This window comes from Oncorhynchus clarkii, chromosome 32, assembly GCF_045791955.1.
Source record: "Oncorhynchus clarkii lewisi isolate Uvic-CL-2024 chromosome 32, UVic_Ocla_1.0, whole genome shotgun sequence".
NCBI lineage: Eukaryota > Metazoa > Chordata > Actinopteri > Salmoniformes > Salmonidae > Oncorhynchus > Oncorhynchus clarkii.
The window spans coordinates 6,886,038-6,904,187 of NC_092178.1; the positions used below are offsets into that span (position 1 = coordinate 6,886,038).

General features: G+C 49.4%; 1 protein-coding gene across 4 annotated transcripts; it reads right to left on the reverse strand.

The window, feature by feature from the left end:
- Positions 1-646: 646 nt before the first annotated feature.
- On the reverse strand, positions 647-16,962 carry LOC139391852 (probable histone deacetylase 1-B). 4 transcript variants are annotated; one of them, XR_011629622.1, is made up of 16 exons: positions 16,866-16,962; positions 15,860-15,972; positions 15,077-15,194; positions 14,753-14,827; positions 14,349-14,487; positions 14,061-14,202; positions 13,794-13,886; positions 13,589-13,697; positions 12,451-12,591; positions 10,874-10,982; positions 5,416-5,546; positions 5,161-5,319; positions 3,482-3,527; positions 2,356-3,390; positions 1,928-2,243; positions 1,247-1,883 (listed from the first exon to the last, which is right to left on the reverse strand). XR_011629622.1 is itself a non-coding variant. In XM_071139447.1 (14 exons), exons 1-14 carry the CDS (start codon positions 16,918-16,920, stop codon positions 3,363-3,365), a joined length of 1,458 nt encoding a protein of 485 aa, XP_070995548.1. In that variant the 5' UTR covers positions 16,921-16,962; the 3' UTR covers positions 647-3,362. The 4 variants fall into 4 exon arrangements, 1 of the variants encoding a protein (XP_070995548.1); XR_011629620.1 differs by having other exon boundaries at positions 647-2,290; XR_011629621.1 differs by having other exon boundaries at positions 1,250-1,883; positions 1,928-3,390.
- Between the last annotated feature and the right edge of the window lie 1,188 nt (positions 16,963-18,150).

Below are 18,150 nucleotides of genomic sequence, written 5' to 3' on the forward strand. Positions count from 1 at the left end.
CTACCCCCACACGCCCTCTCTCCCTCTACCCCCACACACCCTCTCTCCCTCTACCCCCCACGCCCTCTCTCCCTCTACCCCCACTCTCCCTCTACCCCCCCACACCCTCTCTCCCTCTACCCCCACACGCCCTCTCTCCCTCTACCCCCACTCTCCCTCTACCCCCCCACACCCTCTCTCCCTCTACCCCCACACGCCCTCTCTCCCTCTACCCCCACACGCCCTCTCTCCCTCTACCCCCCACGCCCTCTCTCCCCCCACGCCCTCTCTCCTTCTACCCCCCACGCCTTCTCTCCTTCTACCCCCCACGCCCTCTCTCCCTCTACCCCCACACGCCCTCTCTCCCACGACCAGAGAGCAGAGGTTCTGGGTTGGGGACTTGGTATGCGCTGAATCAGGAAGTGATACTCGCTCAGCAAGCAGTGTGACGTCCATTAAACAATGATGTAGAAGAGTTGTCTTTTTAATACTTAATGATAATTTGTATGTGATCCTTCTCAGCTCACTGTAGACAACTAAAACACGGTGTTTCTGTTTTATTAACTCAACCTCTTTCTCGTCTTCAGCTATTCCAGTGGAGGAGAAGACAGTTACACTTTGACCCCCAGCTGGAGGCGTAAACAGAAGACCAGCAGCAATACATCCCCTTATCAGCTATACTCAGGAAGACTTCTACAGACGGAGATGTTGAAATAGTTGGGAGGAAAGGAAGCCACAGAATAATTTGGTCATCAACAAATAGCCCAACGATAAAGGAAGAGTTTTGTTCCTCACTATTCCAGAGTATTTAAACTGATTCTCCTAAATAAATGGAAATTGAGCTGCTACATGATTTGTCTGTATTATGCACAATAATCTGGCACTAATCAGACCTTCTGATTTAGTTCATTTTTAATGACTACCAAAAACACTGAAAATGGTCACTAACCAGATTTCCATACCAGTGAAGTACAGGCCTGATGGTAAACCTCCCAGAGGTCGACTAAAACAGACGGGATCTTTTACGTTGTGGACCTCCCACTATGACTCAGGCAAGAGGTTTGATATATATAAAACCCCCAGAGTTGCCTTATTGTTAATGTAAACTGGTGGTCTGATATACCACGGCTGTCAGCCAATCAGGATTCAGCGCTCGAACCACCCCGTTTATAATTGCCGTTTGACCATAATAGGAATATCATTGAGGTGGGAGGAGTCGCTATATTGTGACAGAACGATCAGTAGTTAAATAATGGCATGCCACTCATCACCGCAACATCAGTTTTATACTTGCATGGAAATGAACTGCCAAGTTAAACCAAATGACTTTATCGTTTTCAAAGAACATTATTTAGAACAACAAAAAAAGTACGAATTCAACGAGAACAGTATTTTTTTTCTATATAAAAACAAGTTATATGCACATTTCACAACTGAACACCCAAAACAAGCACCATATCTGTCACCTTTACAGTAGAAAATACCAGGGGTTTAAAACGTGAGCCGGTTCCCCAACGGTGTAGGCTGAAGTTGCCTCTGCATGCTGATCTTGGGGTTTTTCCTTGATGGGGAAGCTGGATTGTTCCAGGGGTCATAAGTCAGGAGAATTACTTTCTAGACTGGGTTGTTGTTTTTTTGCAAACAGAATTTGACTAAAACATTGCATACAATCACATCTTATGTCCAACAATGAATACAAATAAATTGTGTGTGGGGGGGGGCGACTACGACAAATTCAGCCTGTCAGTAGGGGAAGCCCTGCCCTCTGTATGACCTAATAAAAAGACATGTCAACTTTAGAAATATAAAACGAGGTAAGGAAGGAGCCAGCATGGAGCGTACAGTCAGAAACTAACCCTGGGAGAAGAGGAAGCCAGCATGGAGCGTACAGTCAGAAACTAACCCTGGGAGAAGAGGAAGCCAGCATGGAGCGTAGTCAGAAACTAACCCTGGGAGAAGAGGAAGCCAGCATGGAGCGTACAGTCAGAAACTAACCCTGGGAGAAGCCAGCATGGAGCGTACAGTCAAACTAACCCTGGGAGAAGGGGAAGCCAGCATGGAGCGTACAGTCAGAAACTAACCCTGGGAGAAGAGGAAGCCAGCATGGAGCGTACAGTCAGAAACTAACCCTGGGAGAAGAGGAAGCCAGCATGGAGCGTACAGTCAGAAACTAACCCTGGGAGAAGAGGAAGCCAGCATGGAGCGTACAGTCAGAAACTAACCCTGGGAGAAGAGGAAGCCAGCATGGAGCGTACAGTCAGAAACTAACCCTGGGAGAAGAGGAAGCCAGCATGGAGTGTACAGTCAGAAACTAACCCTGGGAGAAGCCAGCAACTAACCCTGGGAGAAGCCAGCATGGAGCGTACAGTCAGAAACTAACCCTGGGAGAAGTAAAACACAACATAAGTTGATCTATGATTTAAAATAACTTCGAGCTGGTGACTATTGTTCAACGGGGAATGTTTTCAGTGGGAAGTGGATTCCTTTTCAACTCTTCATCTGGACTGATCTGAGAACTGTGAAAGCAGTATGGCCTCAGTCTTATCAGGGGGATTTGCTTTCACCAAGTTACCTCGGGTCGGTGAAGAGAGCGGAAATAAGGTAGGAATTCAATCCAAGCCCTGTCAGAGCAGCGCACTAGACCGCCGACAACACAGTAAAGGCATTTCCCCCTGACGGTAACCGTCTGTACAACATCAGCTTAAGCTGACATGATGACTCCTTGCTGTCCCCAGTCCACCTGGCCGTGCTGCCGCTCCAGTTTCAACTGTTCTGCCTGCGATTATTATTATTTGACCATGCTGGTCATTTATGAACATTTGAACATCTTGGCCATGTTCTGTTATAATCTCCACGCGGCACAGCCAGAAGAGGACTGGCCACCCCACATAGCCTGGTTCCTCTCTAGGTTTCTTCCTAGGTTTTGGCCTTTCTAGGGAGTTTTTCCTAGCCACCGTGCCTTCTACACCTGCATTGCTTGCTGTTTGGGGTTTTAGGCTGGGTTTCTGTACAGCACTTTGCGATATCAGCTGATGTACGAAGGGCTTTATAAATACATTTGATTTGAAGCGACCGTACGTCTGTTAGAGAGCAGTGTACACGACAGCACGAACTTGGATTGAATCCCAACCAGGCTTTTTAGACTATTGAAATGGGACCCTACTGCTTCAGATCCTCAGGCTCCATAACTAAACACATGGTATAAAAAACAACAACATTTAAATAGGTGGCAGAGACATGAGTTAATAAAAGAGCATTTCAACACTGACACAGGCTAAAACATTTGACTGTTTGAGGAAATACTAAAAACTGTGTTAAGAGAATAATTTACAGTCCATTTCGATTGATTAGATTCACAACTGGAAGCCCCTGTTTATCCCACTTCAGGATGTCTTCGTTTCTTCTGTTGGCCTGGTGGTGAAATGAACAAACGCTAGTTGACTGGGCTTAGACCGGATCAGTTACATTTAAAGTCAAGTGGTGTGTTGTGGTTACGACTCACCCTGTTGTGTCCATCTTCTCCTCTGTCTCTTTCTCCTCTTTCACATCTGAGGAAAACAGAACATGTCAGTGTGGAGTCATGTCCAGGGCCAGTCAGTGTGTTGTCATGTCCAGGGCCAGTCAGTGTGTTGTCCAGCGTCCAGGGGCCAGTCAGTGTGGTGTCATGTCCAGTGTTCCGGGGCCAGTCAGTGTGGTGTCATGTCCAGCGTCCCGGGCCAGTCAGTGTGGAGTCATGTCCAGGGCCAGTCAGTGTGTTGTCATGTCCAGCGTCCCGGGCCAGTCAGTGTGTTGTCATGTCCAGCGTCCCGGGCCAGTCAGTGTGTTGTCATGTCCAGGGCCAGTCAGTGTGTTGTCATGTCCAGCGTCCCGGGCCAGTCAGTGTGTTGTCATGTCCAGGGCCAGTCAGTGTGGAGTCATGTCCAGCGTCCCGGGGCCAGTCAGTGTGGTGTCATGTCCAGCGTCCCGGGGCCAGTCAGTGTGGAGTCATGTCCAGGGGCCAGTCAGTGTGGTGTCATGTCCAGCGTCCCGGGGCCAGTCAGTGTGGTGTCATGTCCAGCGTCCCGGGCCAGTCAGTGTGTTGTCATGTCCAGGGCCAGTCAGTGTGTTGTCATGTCCAGCGTCCCGGGGCCAGTCAGTGTGGTGTCATGTCCAGCGTCCCGGGGCCAGTCAGTGTGGAGTCATGTCCAGGGGCCAGTCAGTGTGGTGTCATGTCCAGCGTCCCGGGGCCAGTCAGTGTGGTGTCATGTCCAGCGTCCCGGGCCAGTCAGTGTGTTGTCATGTCCAGGGCCAGTCAGTGTGTTGTCATGTCCAGCGTCCCGGGCCAGTCAGTGTGTTGTCATGTCCAGGGCCAGTCAGTGTGGAGTCATGTCCAGGGCCAGTCAGTGTGGAGTCATGTCCAGCGTCCCGGGGCCAGTCAGTGTGGTGTCATGTCCAGCGTCCCGGGGCCAGTCAGTGTGGAGTCATGTCCAGGGGCCAGTCAGTGTGGTGTCATGTCCAGCGTCCCGGGGCCAGTCAGTGTGGAGTCATGTCCAGGGGCCAGTCAGTGTGGTGTCATGTCCAGCGTCCCGGGGCCAGTCAGTGTGGAGTCATGTCCAGGGGCCAGTCAGTGTGGTGTCATGTCCAGCGTCCCGGGGCCAGTCAGTGTGGTGTCATGTCCAGGGCCAGTCAGTGTGTTGTCATGTCCAGCGTCCCGGGCCAGTCAGTGTGTTGTCATGTCCAGGGCCAGTCAGTGTGGAGTCATGTCCAGCGTCCCGGGGCCAGTCAGTGTGGTGTCATGTCCAGCGTCCCGGGGCCAGTCAGTGTGGAGTCATGTCCAGGGGCCAGTCAGTGTGGTGTCATGTCCAGCGTCCCGGGGCCAGTCAGTGTGTTGTCATGTCCAGGGCCAGTCAGTGTGTTGTCATGTCCAGGGCCAGTCAGTGTGTTGTCATGTCCAGGGCCAGTCAGTGTGTTGTCATGTCCAGGGCCAGTCAGTGTGTTGTCATGTCCAGCGTCCCGGGCCAGTCAGTGTGTTGTCATGTCCAGGGCCAGTCAGTGTGGAGTCATGTCCAGCGTCCCGGGGCCAGTCAGTGTGGAGTCATGTCCAGGGGCCAGTCAGTGTGGTGTCATGTCCAGCGTCCCGGGGCCAGTCAGTGTGTCGTCATGTCCAGCGTCCCGGGGCCAGTCAGTGTGTTAGTTGTTTACCTTTCTTCTCCTCTGCCTCCTTCTCTTTCTCCTCCTCAGTCTTGACTCGTTTGGTCTTCTTGTGGTTGGCAGCGTTCCTCCTTCCCCCTCCTCCCTGTCCCTCATCCTCAGAGTCAGAGAACTCCTCTTCACAGGCTATCCTCTTATCATGGGCCCAGACTACACAGGAACACACACCCAGTTCAATAAGAGATTCATAACACGCGGTGAGACAGTACTCGTTGGAGGAGCTAGTGTGTGTGTATGTGTACTTACTGGAGATGCGTTTGTCAGGGCTCTCGTCCTCCTCATCTCCAGAGTCCGGGTGTGGAGCGTCTTCTGGGATGGCCTGCATCTGAACCCCCGGGGCGTGGGGCAGCATGCGCAGGTTCTCAAACAACCTCTGTCTGGGGAGGGAGAGATATGTATGTACACTACCAGTCAAAAGTTATAGAACAACTACTCATTCAAGGGGTTTTCTTTATTTTTTACTATCTACATTGTAGAATTATTTTACTTTTTTTAACTGACTTACCTAGTTAAATAAATTCTTATTTTCAATGACGGTCTAGGAACAGTGGGTTAACTGGTCTAGGAACAGTGGGTTAACTGGTCTAGGAACAGTGGGTTAACTGCCTGTTCAGGAGCAGAACGACAGATTTGTACCTTGTCAGCTCGGGGGTTTGAACTTGCAACCTTTCCGGTTACTAGTCCAACGCTCTAACCACTAGGCTACCCTGCCGCCCCTACACTCTAACCACTAGGCTACCCTGCCTCTAACCACTAGGCTCCCCTGCCTCTAACCACTAGGCTACCCTGCCGCCCCTACACTCTAACCACTAGGCTACCCTGCCTCTAACCACTAGGCTACCCTGCCTCTAACCACTAGGCTACCCTGCCTCTAACCACTAGGCTACCCTGCCTCTAACCACTAGGCTACCCTACCTCCTCTACACTCTAACCACTAGGCTACCCTGCGTCTAACCACTAGGCTACCCTACCTCCCCTACACTCTAACCACTAGGCTACCCTGCCTCTAACCACTAGGCTACCCTGCCGCCCCTACACTCTAACCACTAGGCTACCCTGCCTCTAACCACTAGGCTACCCTGCCGCCCCTACACTCTAACCACTAGGCTACCCTGCCTCTAACCACTAGGCTACCCTGCCGCCCCTACACTCTAACCACTAGGCTACCCTGCCTCTAACCACTAGGCTACCCTGCCGCCCCTACACTCTAACCACTAGGCTACCCTGCCTCTAACCACTAGGCTACCCTGCCTCTAACCACTAGGCTACCCTGCCTCTAACCACTAGGCTACCCTGCCTCTAACCACTAGGCTACCCTACCTCCTCTACACTCTAACCACTAGGCTACCCTGCCTCTAACCACTAGGCTACCCTACCTCCTCTACACTCTAACCACTAGGCTACCCTGCCTCTAACCACTAGAATACCCTACCGCCCCTACACTCTAACCACTAGGCTACCCTGCCTCTAACCACTAGGCTACCCTGCCGCCCCTACACTCTAACCACTAGGCTACCCTACCTCCTCTACACTCTAACCACTAGGCTACCCTACCTCCTCTACACTCTAACCACTAGGCTACCCTGCCTCTAACCACTAGGCTACCCTGCCGCCCCTACACTCTAACCACTAGGCTACCCTACCTCCTCTACACTCTAACCACTAGGCTACCCTGCCTCCTCTACACTCTAACCACTAGGCTACCCTGCCTCTAACCACTAGGCTACCCTGCCGCCCCTACACTCTAACCACTAGGCTACCCTACCTCCTCTACACTCTAACCACTAGGCTACCCTACCTCCTCTACACTCTAACCACTAGGCTACCCTGCCTCTAACCACTAGGCTACCCTGCCGCCCCTACACTCTAACCACTAGGCTACCCTACCTCCTCTACACTCTAACCACTAGGCTACCCTACCTCCTCTACACTCTAACCACTAGGCTACCCTACCTCCTCTACACTCTAACTACTAGGCTACCCTGCCTCTAACAACTAGGCTACCCTACCTCCTCTACACTCTAACCACTAGGCTACCCTGCCTCTAACCACTAGGCTACCCTACCTCCTCTACACTCTAACCACTAGGCTACCCTGCCTCCTCTACACTCTAACCACTAGGCTACCCTGCCTCTAACCACTAGGCTACCCTGCCGCCCCTACACTCTAACCACTAGGCTACCCTACCTCCTCTACACTCTAACCACTAGGCTACCCTGCCTCCTCTACACTCTAACCACTAGGCTACCCTGCCTCTAACCACTAGGCTACCCTGCCTCTAACCACTAGGCTACCCTGCCTCTAACCACTAGGCTACCCTGCCTCTAACCACTAGGCTACCCTGCTGCCCCTACACTCTAACCACTAGGCTACCCTACCTCCTCTACACTCTAACCACTAGGCTACCCTGCCTCTAACCACTAGGCTACCCTGCCGCCCCTACACTCTAACCACTAGGCTACCCTACCTCCTCTACACTCTAACCACTAGGCTACCCTGCCTCTAACCACTAGGCTACCCTGCCGCCCCTACACTCTAACCACTAGGCTACCCTACCTCCTCTACACTCTAACCACTAGGCTACCCTACCTCCTCTACACTCTAACCACTAGGCTACCCTACCTCCTCTACACTCTAACCACTAGGCTACCCTGCCTCCTCTACACTCTAACCACTAGGCTACCCTGCCTCTAACCACTAGGCTACCCTGCCTCCTCTACACTCTAACCACTAGGCTACCCTGCCTCCTCTACACTCTAACCACTAGGCTACCCTACCTCCTCTACACTCTAACCACTAGGCTACCCTGCCTCTAACCACTAGGCTACCCTGCCGCCCCTACACTCTAACCACTAGGCTACCCTGCCTCCTCTACACTCTAACCACTAGGCTACCCTGCCTCCTCTACACTCTAACCACTAGGCTACCCTACCTCCTCTACACTCTAACCACTAGGCTACCCTGCCGCCCCTACACTCTAACCACTAGGCTACCCTACCTCCTCTACACTCTAACCACTAGGCTACCCTGCCTCCTCTACACTCTAACCACTAGGCTACCCTGCCTCTAACCACTAGGCTACCCTGCCGCCCCTACACTCTAACCACTAGGCTACCCTACCTCCTCTACACTCTAACCACTAGGCTACCCTGCCTCTAACCACTAGGCTACCCTGCCGCCCCTACACTCTAACCACTAGGCTACCCTACCTCCTCTACACTCTAACCACTAGGCTACCCTACCTCCTCTACACTCTAACCACTAGGCTACCCTACCTCCTCTACACTCTAACCACTAGGCTACCCTACCTCCTCTACACTCTAACCACTAGGCTACCCTGCCTCTAACCACTAGGCTACCCTGCCGCCCCTACACTCTAACCACTAGGCTACCCTACCTCCTCTGCACTCTAACCACTAGGCTACCCTGCCTCCTCTACACTCTAACCACTAGGCTACCCTGCCTCTAACCACTAGGCTACCCTGCCGCCCCTACACTCTAACCACTAGGCTACCCTACCTCCTCTACACTCTAACCACTAGGCTACCCTGCCTCCTCTACACTCTAACCACTAGGCTACCCTGCCTCTAACCACTAGGCTACCCTGCCTCTAACCACTAGGCTACCCTGCCTCTAACCACTAGGCTACCCTGCCTCTAACCACTAGGCTACCCTGCCTCTAACCACTAGGCTACCCTGCTGCCCCTACACTCTAACCACTAGGCTACCCTACCTCCTCTACACTCTAACCACTAGGCTACCCTGCCTCTAACCACTAGGCTACCCTGCCGCCCCTACACTCTAACCACTAGGCTACCCTACCTCCTCTACACTCTAACCACTAGGCTACCCTGCCTCTAACCACTAGGCTACCCTGCCGCCCCTACACTCTAACCACTAGGCTACCCTACCTCCTCTACACTCTAACCACTAGGCTACCCTACCTCCTCTACACTCTAACCACTAGGCTACCCTACCTCCTCTACACTCTAACCACTAGGCTACCCTGCCTCTAACCACTAGGCTACCCTGCCGCCCCTACACTCTAACCACTAGGCTACCCTGCCTCCTCTACACTCTAACCACTAGGCTACCCTGCCTCTAACCACTAGGCTACCCTGCCTCCTCTACACTCTAACCACTAGGCTACCCTGCCTCTAACCACTAGGCTACCCTACCTCCTCTACACTCTAACCACTAGGCTACCCTACCTCCTCTACACTCTAACCACTAGGCTACCCTACCTCCTCTACACTCTAACCACTAGGCTACCCTGCCTCTAACCACTAGGCTACCCTGCCTCTAACCACTAGGCTACCCTACCTCCTCTACACTCTAACCACTAGGCTACCCTACCTCCTCTACACTCTAACCACTAGGCTACCCTACCTCCTCTACACTCTAACCACTAGGCTACCCTACCTCCTCTACACTCTAACCACTAGGCTACCCTACCTCCTCTACACTCTAACCACTAGGCTACCCTACCTCCTCTACACTCTAACCACTAGGCTACCCTACCTCCTCTACACTCTAACCACTAGGCTACCCTACCTCCTCTACACTCTAACCACTAGGCTACCCTACCTCCTCTACACTCTAACCACTAGGCTACCCTGCCTCTAACCACTAGGCTACCCTACCTCCTCTACACTCTAACCACTAGGCTACCCTACACTCTAACCACTAGGCTACCCTACCTCCTCTACACTCTAACCACTAGGCTACCCTACCTCCTCTACACTCTAACCACTAGGCTACCCTACCTCCTCTACACTCTAACCACTAGGCTACCCTACCTCCTCTACACTCTAACCACTAGGCTACCCTACCTCCTCTACACTCTAACCACTAGGCTACCCTGCCGCCCCATAAGTGAATACATCAAATAGTAATAAAAAAAAAGTTAAATCAAAATATTTTAGGTTTGAGTTTCTTCAAAGTGCATTCTCTCAATCAGCTTCATGAGGTAGTCAGTCACCTGGAATGCATTTCAATTAACAGGTGTGCCTTGGTAAAAGTTAATTTGTGGAATTTCTTTCCTTAATGCGTCTGAGCCAATCAGCTGTGACAGAATATTTTACCAAATAGGGCTATCCTCTGTATACCACCCCTACCTTGTCACAACACAACTCAATAAGGAAAGAAATTCCACAAATTAACTTTTACCAAGGCACACCTGCTAATTGAAATGCATTCCAGGTGACTACCTCATGAAGCTGGTTGAGAGAATGCCAAGCTGTCAAGGCAAAGGGTGGCTACTTTTGAAGAATCTCAAATATATTTTGATTTCTTTAACACTTTTTTGGTTACTTCATGATTCCATAGTTTATTTTTTACACTGGTTGTGTGATTTGGGATCTATCGTCCCAGTGTGTTTGGAGTAGGCCATTTATTTCACACAGAACGACAAGCTGACCAATAGACTAGGTCAACTTCGGTACTATAGGGGAATAGTAGATTAGGCCTAAGTGATTGTCTTGTTGCCCGAGGAAAAGTAACCTAAATGTGGACAGTTATTGTAGCGTCGGAAATCAGTGAGAAGGACGTGAGCCATTGCATCTTCTGTCAAGATAAATAACCGTCATTTAAATATGTGATGTGTGTAGTAGACACCATAAATCGTGCTCGGCACCACATTTTCCCCAACAGAAACCCTGCTGTGTTGCTGTGCGAGAGCGCAGTGGCTGTCTGTGTAACTTACTTGATCTTCTCCAGGTAATCATTGGTGTTCTGGTTGGTCATGTTAGACGGGCTGATGTGGAGCTTGAAGTCAGGACCAAAGTACTCAAAGTAGTCGTTGTAAGGCAGCTCTGATTGGACGAGAGACCGAGACATCATTATAAAGTCAAACGTGAAGCAGAGAGACTGAGATCTTACTCTGATGCTTAATGGTAGAACGGGATGTCTGTGTGTGTGTGTACAGTTAGGTATAATGCTGTGTGTGTGTGTGTATCGTTAGGTATAATGCTGTGTGTGTGTGTGTGTGTGTGTGTGTGTGTGTGTGTGTGTGTGTGTGTATACCGTTAGGTATAATGCTGTGTGTGTGTACCGTTAGGTATAATGCTGTGTGTGTGTGTGTGTACCGTTAGGTATAATGCTGTGTGTGTGTGTGTGTGTACCGTTAGGTATAATGCTGTGTGTGTGTGTGTGTGTGTGTGTGTGTGTACCGTTAGGTATAATGCTGTGTGTGTGTGTACCGTTAGGTATAATGCTGTGTGTGTGTGTACCGTTAGGTATAATGCTGTGTGTGTGTGTACCGTTCGGTATAATGCTGTGTGTGTGTGTCTGTACCGTTCGGTATAATGCTGTGTGTGTGTGTGTGTGTACCGTTAGGTATAATGCTGTGTGTGTGTGTGTGTGTGTGTGTGTACCGTTAGGTATAATGCTGTGTGTGTGTGTACCGTTCGGTATAATGCTGTGTGTGTGTGTCTGTACCGTTCGGTATAATGCTGTGTGTGTGTGTACCGTTCGGTATAATGCTGTGTGTGTGTGTACCGTTCGGTATAATGCTGTGTGTGTGTGTGTGTACCGTTAGGTATAATGCTGTGTGTGTGTGTGTGTGTACCGTTAGGTATAATGCTGTGTGTGTGTGTGTGTGTACAGTTAGGTATAATGCTGTGTGTGTGTGTGTGTGTGTGTGTGTGTGTACACCGGTAGGTATAATGCTGTGTGTGTGTGTGTGTGTGTGTGTACACCGTTAGGTATAATGCTGTGTGTGTGTGTGTGTGTGTGTGTGTGTGTGTGTGTGTGTGTGTGTGTGTGTGTGTGTACCGTTAGGTATAATGTGTGTGTGTGTGTGTGTGTGTGTGTACCGTTAGGTATAATGCTGTGTGTGTGTGTGTGTGTGTGTGTACCGTTAGGTATAATGCTGTGTGTGTGTGTACCGTTCGGTATAATGCTGTGTGTGTGTGTGTACCGTTCGGTATAATGCTGTGTGTGTGTGTACCGTTTGGTATAATGCTGTGTGTGTGTGTACCGTTTGGTATAATGCTGTGTGTGTGTGTGTACCGTTCGGTATAATGCTGTGTGTGTGTGTGTACCGTTCGGTATAATGCTGTTTGTGTGTGTGTGTGTGTACCGTTCGGTATAATGCTGTGTGTGTGTGTACCGTTCGGTATAATGCTGTGTGTGTGTGTGTGTGTGTGTACCGTTCGGTATAATGCTGTGTGTGTGTGTGTACCGTTCGGTATAATCCTGTGTGTGTGTGTGTGTGTGTACCGTTCGGTATAATCCTGTGTGTGTGTGTACCGTTAGGTATAATCCTGTGTGTGTGTGTACCGTTCGGTATAATGCTGTCCAGCGCCACAGCGGTCTCGTAGGTCCAGCAGCGGGCCACGTTACGGATGGTATAACCTCCACCTCCCAACATCAACAGAGGCAGGTTGAAACTCTTCATGTACTCAACACACTTAGCATGACCTGAAACACAGCGTCAGGGGTCCAACACACTTAGCATGACCTGAAACACAGCGTCAGGGGTCCAACACACTTAGCATGACCTGAAACACAGCGTCAGGAGTCCAACACACTTAGCATGACCTGAAACACAGCGTCAGGGGTTCAACACACTTAGCATGACCTGAAACACAGCGTCAGGGGTCCAACACACTTAGCATGACCTGAAACACAGCGTCAGGGGTCCAACACACTTAGCATGACCTGAAACACAGCGTCAGGGGTCCAACACACTTAGCATGACCTGAAACACAGCGTCAGGGGTTCAACACACTTAGCATGACCTGAAACACAGCGTCAGATTTTCAACGTTCCAACACTTTATTGTCCATTCTTCTGAAATGGAAATGTGTCTTTACATGCATGTGGCGCAGGTCTGCCGACAGAACGCCTGGCTGGCAGGCAGGCCGACAGAACGCCTGGCTGGCAGGCAGGCCGACAGAACGCCTGGCTGGCAGGCAGGCCGACAGAACGCCTGGCTGGCAGGCAGACCGACAGAACGCCTGGCTGGCAGGCAGACCGACAGAACGCCTGGCTGGCAGGCAGACCGACAGAACGCCTGGCTGGCAGGCAGACCGACAGAACGCCTGGCTGGCAGGCAGACCGACAGAACGCCTGGCTGGCAGGCAGACCGACAGAACGCCTGGCTGGCAGGCAGACCGACAGAACGCCTGGCAGACCGACAGAACGTCTGGCATGATTGGTTCTAGAACGCCTGGCAGACCGACAGAACGCCTGGCAGACCGACAGAACGTCTGGCATGATTGGTTCTAGAACGCCTGGCAGACAGAACGCCTGCCTGGCAGACAGACAGTATACTAAACAAGCCTACACATCAATACCAACACCGTTAGAGCAGGATCATTAATGAGACTTAAAGGTTAAAACTACATTATTCCATACTCTTACTGTAACGCCACACGTCACCTGAAAACACAAACTGTTGAGTAAAATGTGTTACCTTTGATGGTGAGGTTGAAACAGCCCAGTCTGTCTCCTGAGAGAGAGTCGGCTCCACACTGTAACACGACTGCACTGGGTTGGAACATCTCCATCACTTTAGCCATCACCTAGCAACACACACGCACATTGATTATAACAACAACAAAAAGTTACCTTGTGTGTTTGGAACCAAAACACGGAATTCCTTGCAGCAGGAGACTTACAGGTTTGAAGATGGCTTCGTAAGACTCATCGTCGATGCCGTCTCTGAGAGGGTAGTTTACAGCATAGTACTTCCCCTTCCCTGCTCCAATGTCCTACACACACACACACACACACACACACCTTATTGTACATTCTGGAGTACAGAAACGACTCAAATATAGGCAGACAATACAACACACAGAGGAACACACTGAAATCTACTGTGCTTATTTCTGACCCGACCCCCCCCCCCCCCCCCCCCCCGCCCCCAGCACACACACACTCACCCTCAGGTCTCCGGTACCAGGGAAGTATTCTCCATACTTGTGGAAGGACACCGTCATGACCCGGTCTGTGGTGAAGAAAGCCTCTTCCACCCCGTCTCCATGGTGAATGTCGATGTCTATGTACAACACCCTCTGGTGGTACCTGACAGGACAGACGACTCATTACAGACCGATAGGTTCTGACCGCTAACCTTCACAATATGGTTAAATCATCAGGTGTCCTAGAGAAAGGAGAAGGAGGAGGTGGCCCAACGGGGGTCGGGTGAGGTGACCACACAGGGCTCTTACTTGAGCAGCTCCAGGATGGCGAGGACTATGTCGTTGACGTAGCAGAACCCAGAGGCCTCAGACTTCTTGGCATGATGGAGTCCTCCGGCCCAGTTGATGGCGATGTCCGTCTGCTGCTTGTTCAGCTTCACTGCCCCCGCTACACACACACAGAGAGAGGACAGAGACAGTCAATAAGGAGCGCGAGAGAGGACAGAGACAGGCAACAAGGAGCGCGAGAGAGGACAGAGACAGGCAACAAGGAGCGCGAGAGAGGACAGAGACAGGCAACAAGGAGCGCGAGAGAGGACAGAGACAGGCAACAAGGAGAGAGAGAGAGGACAGAGACAGTCAACAAGGAGAGAGAGAGAGGACAGAGACAGTCAACAAGGAGCGAGACAAGCGAGAGAGGAGATGAGACTTACCGACAGAGCCTCCCGTTGAGAGCTGACAGAACTCAAACAGGCCGTCAAACACTGGGCAGTCCTCTCCCACATTAACTGTTAAGAGAACAGCAAGGATAGAAGGCATTCATTTGAGATGTGCGATTGAATCCTGCACATTTGTTCCAAAGCATTAAAGCACTACCTAAACAGATGTGAGTGTGAAGTACAGTCTAAAGTCAGCTCAACATTAGCCCATATGAAAACCTATGTCAACCTTTGGTTTTGGGGTGAACTATCCCTTTAAATAACACATAGGGCGCCCCACCTAAACAATGCTAGGGGGAAACACTGTCTGCTACTCACATCTCTGCATCTGTTTGCTGTGCTCTGACATGTTGTCTGGCCGGATGGTACGCAGGAACTTTATGTAGTCGTCACTGTGGTACTTGGTCATCTCCTCTCCACTGGCCTTGTGGGGTCTCTAGGAGGTCAGAGGAAATCAAAAGGGCAGAAAAAAAGTCCGTTTAAAAAAAGGTGGAAAAACACCACCATTTCCTGGTAGCTAAAACGGTCACCTAAATCTCATCTGATATTATCAATAACCCAAAATATATGGAAGGTCAGAAAACGTATTGTCCACAACTATCCATCTAGGTCTTTATAAGTCTGTAGGACTTTGGAACATCTCAACTATACAGAAAGTTACTTTGGACCTGTAGTGTAGAAGTGGGTTGAAGAATTAGGAGTCCACTCGTGTCAGCTTCAGTCCTATACAATGTATTTATATCATGTTTTTTTATTTAACTAAACAAGTCAGTTATGAACAAAATTCTTATTTACAATAACTGCCTATCCCGGCCAAACCCTAACAGCGCTGGGCCAATTGTGCACCGCCCTATGGGACTCCCAATCACGACCGGTTATGATACAGCCTGGAATCGAACCAGGGTCTGTAGTGACGCCTCTAGCACTGAGAAGCAGTGCCTTAGACCGCTGCGTCATCCTCTATAGACCCATCTCTTGGCCACGTTCTGAAAAGGAACGCTTTGGCTTATTTGATGATTAGGATTATTTTTTAATGTGTGCATCACTAATAGGAAGTTTGTATTTTTTTGTGTATAAACCCCCTGTAGCTGCTGTGCTTACATATATCTCCATCTTCCTGTACAGTCCATAGTTGAGCAGGAGGTTGTGGGTCATACGGATCCTGTGGGGTTTCATGGGATGACCCTGGCCATAGTAATAATTACCAACGTCGCCTGGGGAGAGGAAATATGAGGTTTAGACAAACTACTGAAACAACAAAAAACCACATGTCCTTCCACCTAGCCCCAGAGATAAGGTATGTAACTGTTTAACATTTGTCATTTTAGCTTTATGCGTTTATCCAGAGCGACTTACAGGGTCAATAAAAGACACCGACCGACCGACTCTTCACCTGGTCGACTCTGGGATTTCTATTACGGTCTCTCCAAGGCTCTTAGCGGTCGATTTAAAGTGCCGGCTTTTGTTCCGGGCTATAGCACTATCACGCCTGAATCACACATGCAAGCCTGGTAGCTACACAGCACGAAACACAAATTATAACAGTAATCAAATGGGCAGCCTCTGAAAAGTGATCTGAATCTACAGGCTCAACCCCCCTCACACACACACACACACACACACACCTACCTATACAACACCGCTAGCTACATGATAACCCCACTTTACTAAACAGATGGTGTAGATACATATGAAGAGGCAATTTGTGATTCAGACACTGAGTTCCTAACCATCTCTTCGTTATTAGGCTAGTTGTCGCAAATTTTAAAAAAGCATCAACTTGCTAGCAAGCTAGATATCGGCAATTTAGCTCATTTGGGAAAAAAAATAATAAAAACGACCATTCAAGTTGCTTTGGCTAGCTAACCAAAAAAAACGTATTCCTAACCAGGGTAACCAGGCTGACTAACTTAGCTAGCGAGCTAACCACTCTGCGGCTACAGTAACGTTAGCATGCTAGCAGCTAACTCACCTACGGCACTTCAACGTGGATCAACAACAAAAATATATATATTTTTTTTATCGAGCACCAAATCCTTCGCCGATACAATCAATAATATTGCAGACAAGACACACACACACTAAGCTACATAACAATACATCTTACCATCATAATAATAGCAAACTTTCTTCTTTGTTCCTCCTGCAGACGACAGCGCCATTTTACTGTAATTAACAGGGGCACCGTTCTTTACACCGGATAATTTTTTACCCCACCGTCTCGTCCAATCACCCGAAGGCGTTGTTTGTGAAGGGTGTACACTTGTTTCTGTCTGTTCACTGGTCTGTGATGGCAAGTTATGTGCTTCTAACAAGTCGACCAAAAAATATATATATATGTTGAATAAATAAATCCTTATATAAATTCTTCATTTTTATTTATTTTTTATTTTACCTTTATTTAGCCAGGCAAGTCAGTTAAGAACAAATTCTTATTTTCAATGACGGCCTGGGAACAGTTCAGTTCAGTTCAGTTCCCTGCCTGTTCAGGGGCAGAACGACAGATTTGTACCTTGTCAGCTCGGGGGTTTGAACTCGCAACCTTCCGGTTACTAGTCCAACGCTCTAACCACTAGGCTACCCTGCCGCCCCATTTTGCTGTATGATGAACGCCAATTTTTCCAACCTACACTGCAAGACTAAGGATCTTGCACACAATCGATACATTCCTGTACAATGATCTTGCACAATATTGTTTCTCTCACATTGAGCTGTATATTGAAGTACATCAGCAAAAAAGGATGATATGATGTTGATGATAGTCTGCTACAGGAACCTTCATACGTCATTTTCAAAAGTCTAACTTTTAGCCACCAGATGGTTCCATTGTACTACAATAAGCTAGTCTGCTCAGCTTTGCACGTGTTTGTTGCTTATATTTAAAAAAAAAATAAGCTTCCCACAGAGTTTCAAACTATAGTCCTACCATCTCTGGTACTGTACCTGTCTGAATAACAGCACACCTGTCTGCTACCCCACCCTTCTTAAAGGGGCAGTTTGTCCTTAAAGGGGCAAATCGTCCTGGCACAAGTGACATAAATGGTCTGCTTTATTTGTCAGGAACTCAGTCTGGGTCTCAAAATGTGTTTCTATTCTTATGTCAGTCACTGACAGTCACTCTGCTGTAAAATTGCACAGTTTATGTCTCTGCAACCATGTCAAAATTCAAAACAAATCCAATTGTATTGGCCCGAATTCAACAGGTGTAGTAGACCTTACCATGAAACGCTGAATACAACAGGTGTAGTAGACCTTACCATGAAACGCTGAATACAACAGGTGTAGTAGACCTTACCATGAAACGCTGAATACAACAGGTGTAGTAGACCTTACCATGAAACGCTGAATACAACAGGTGTAGTAGACCTTACCATGAAACGCTGAATACAACA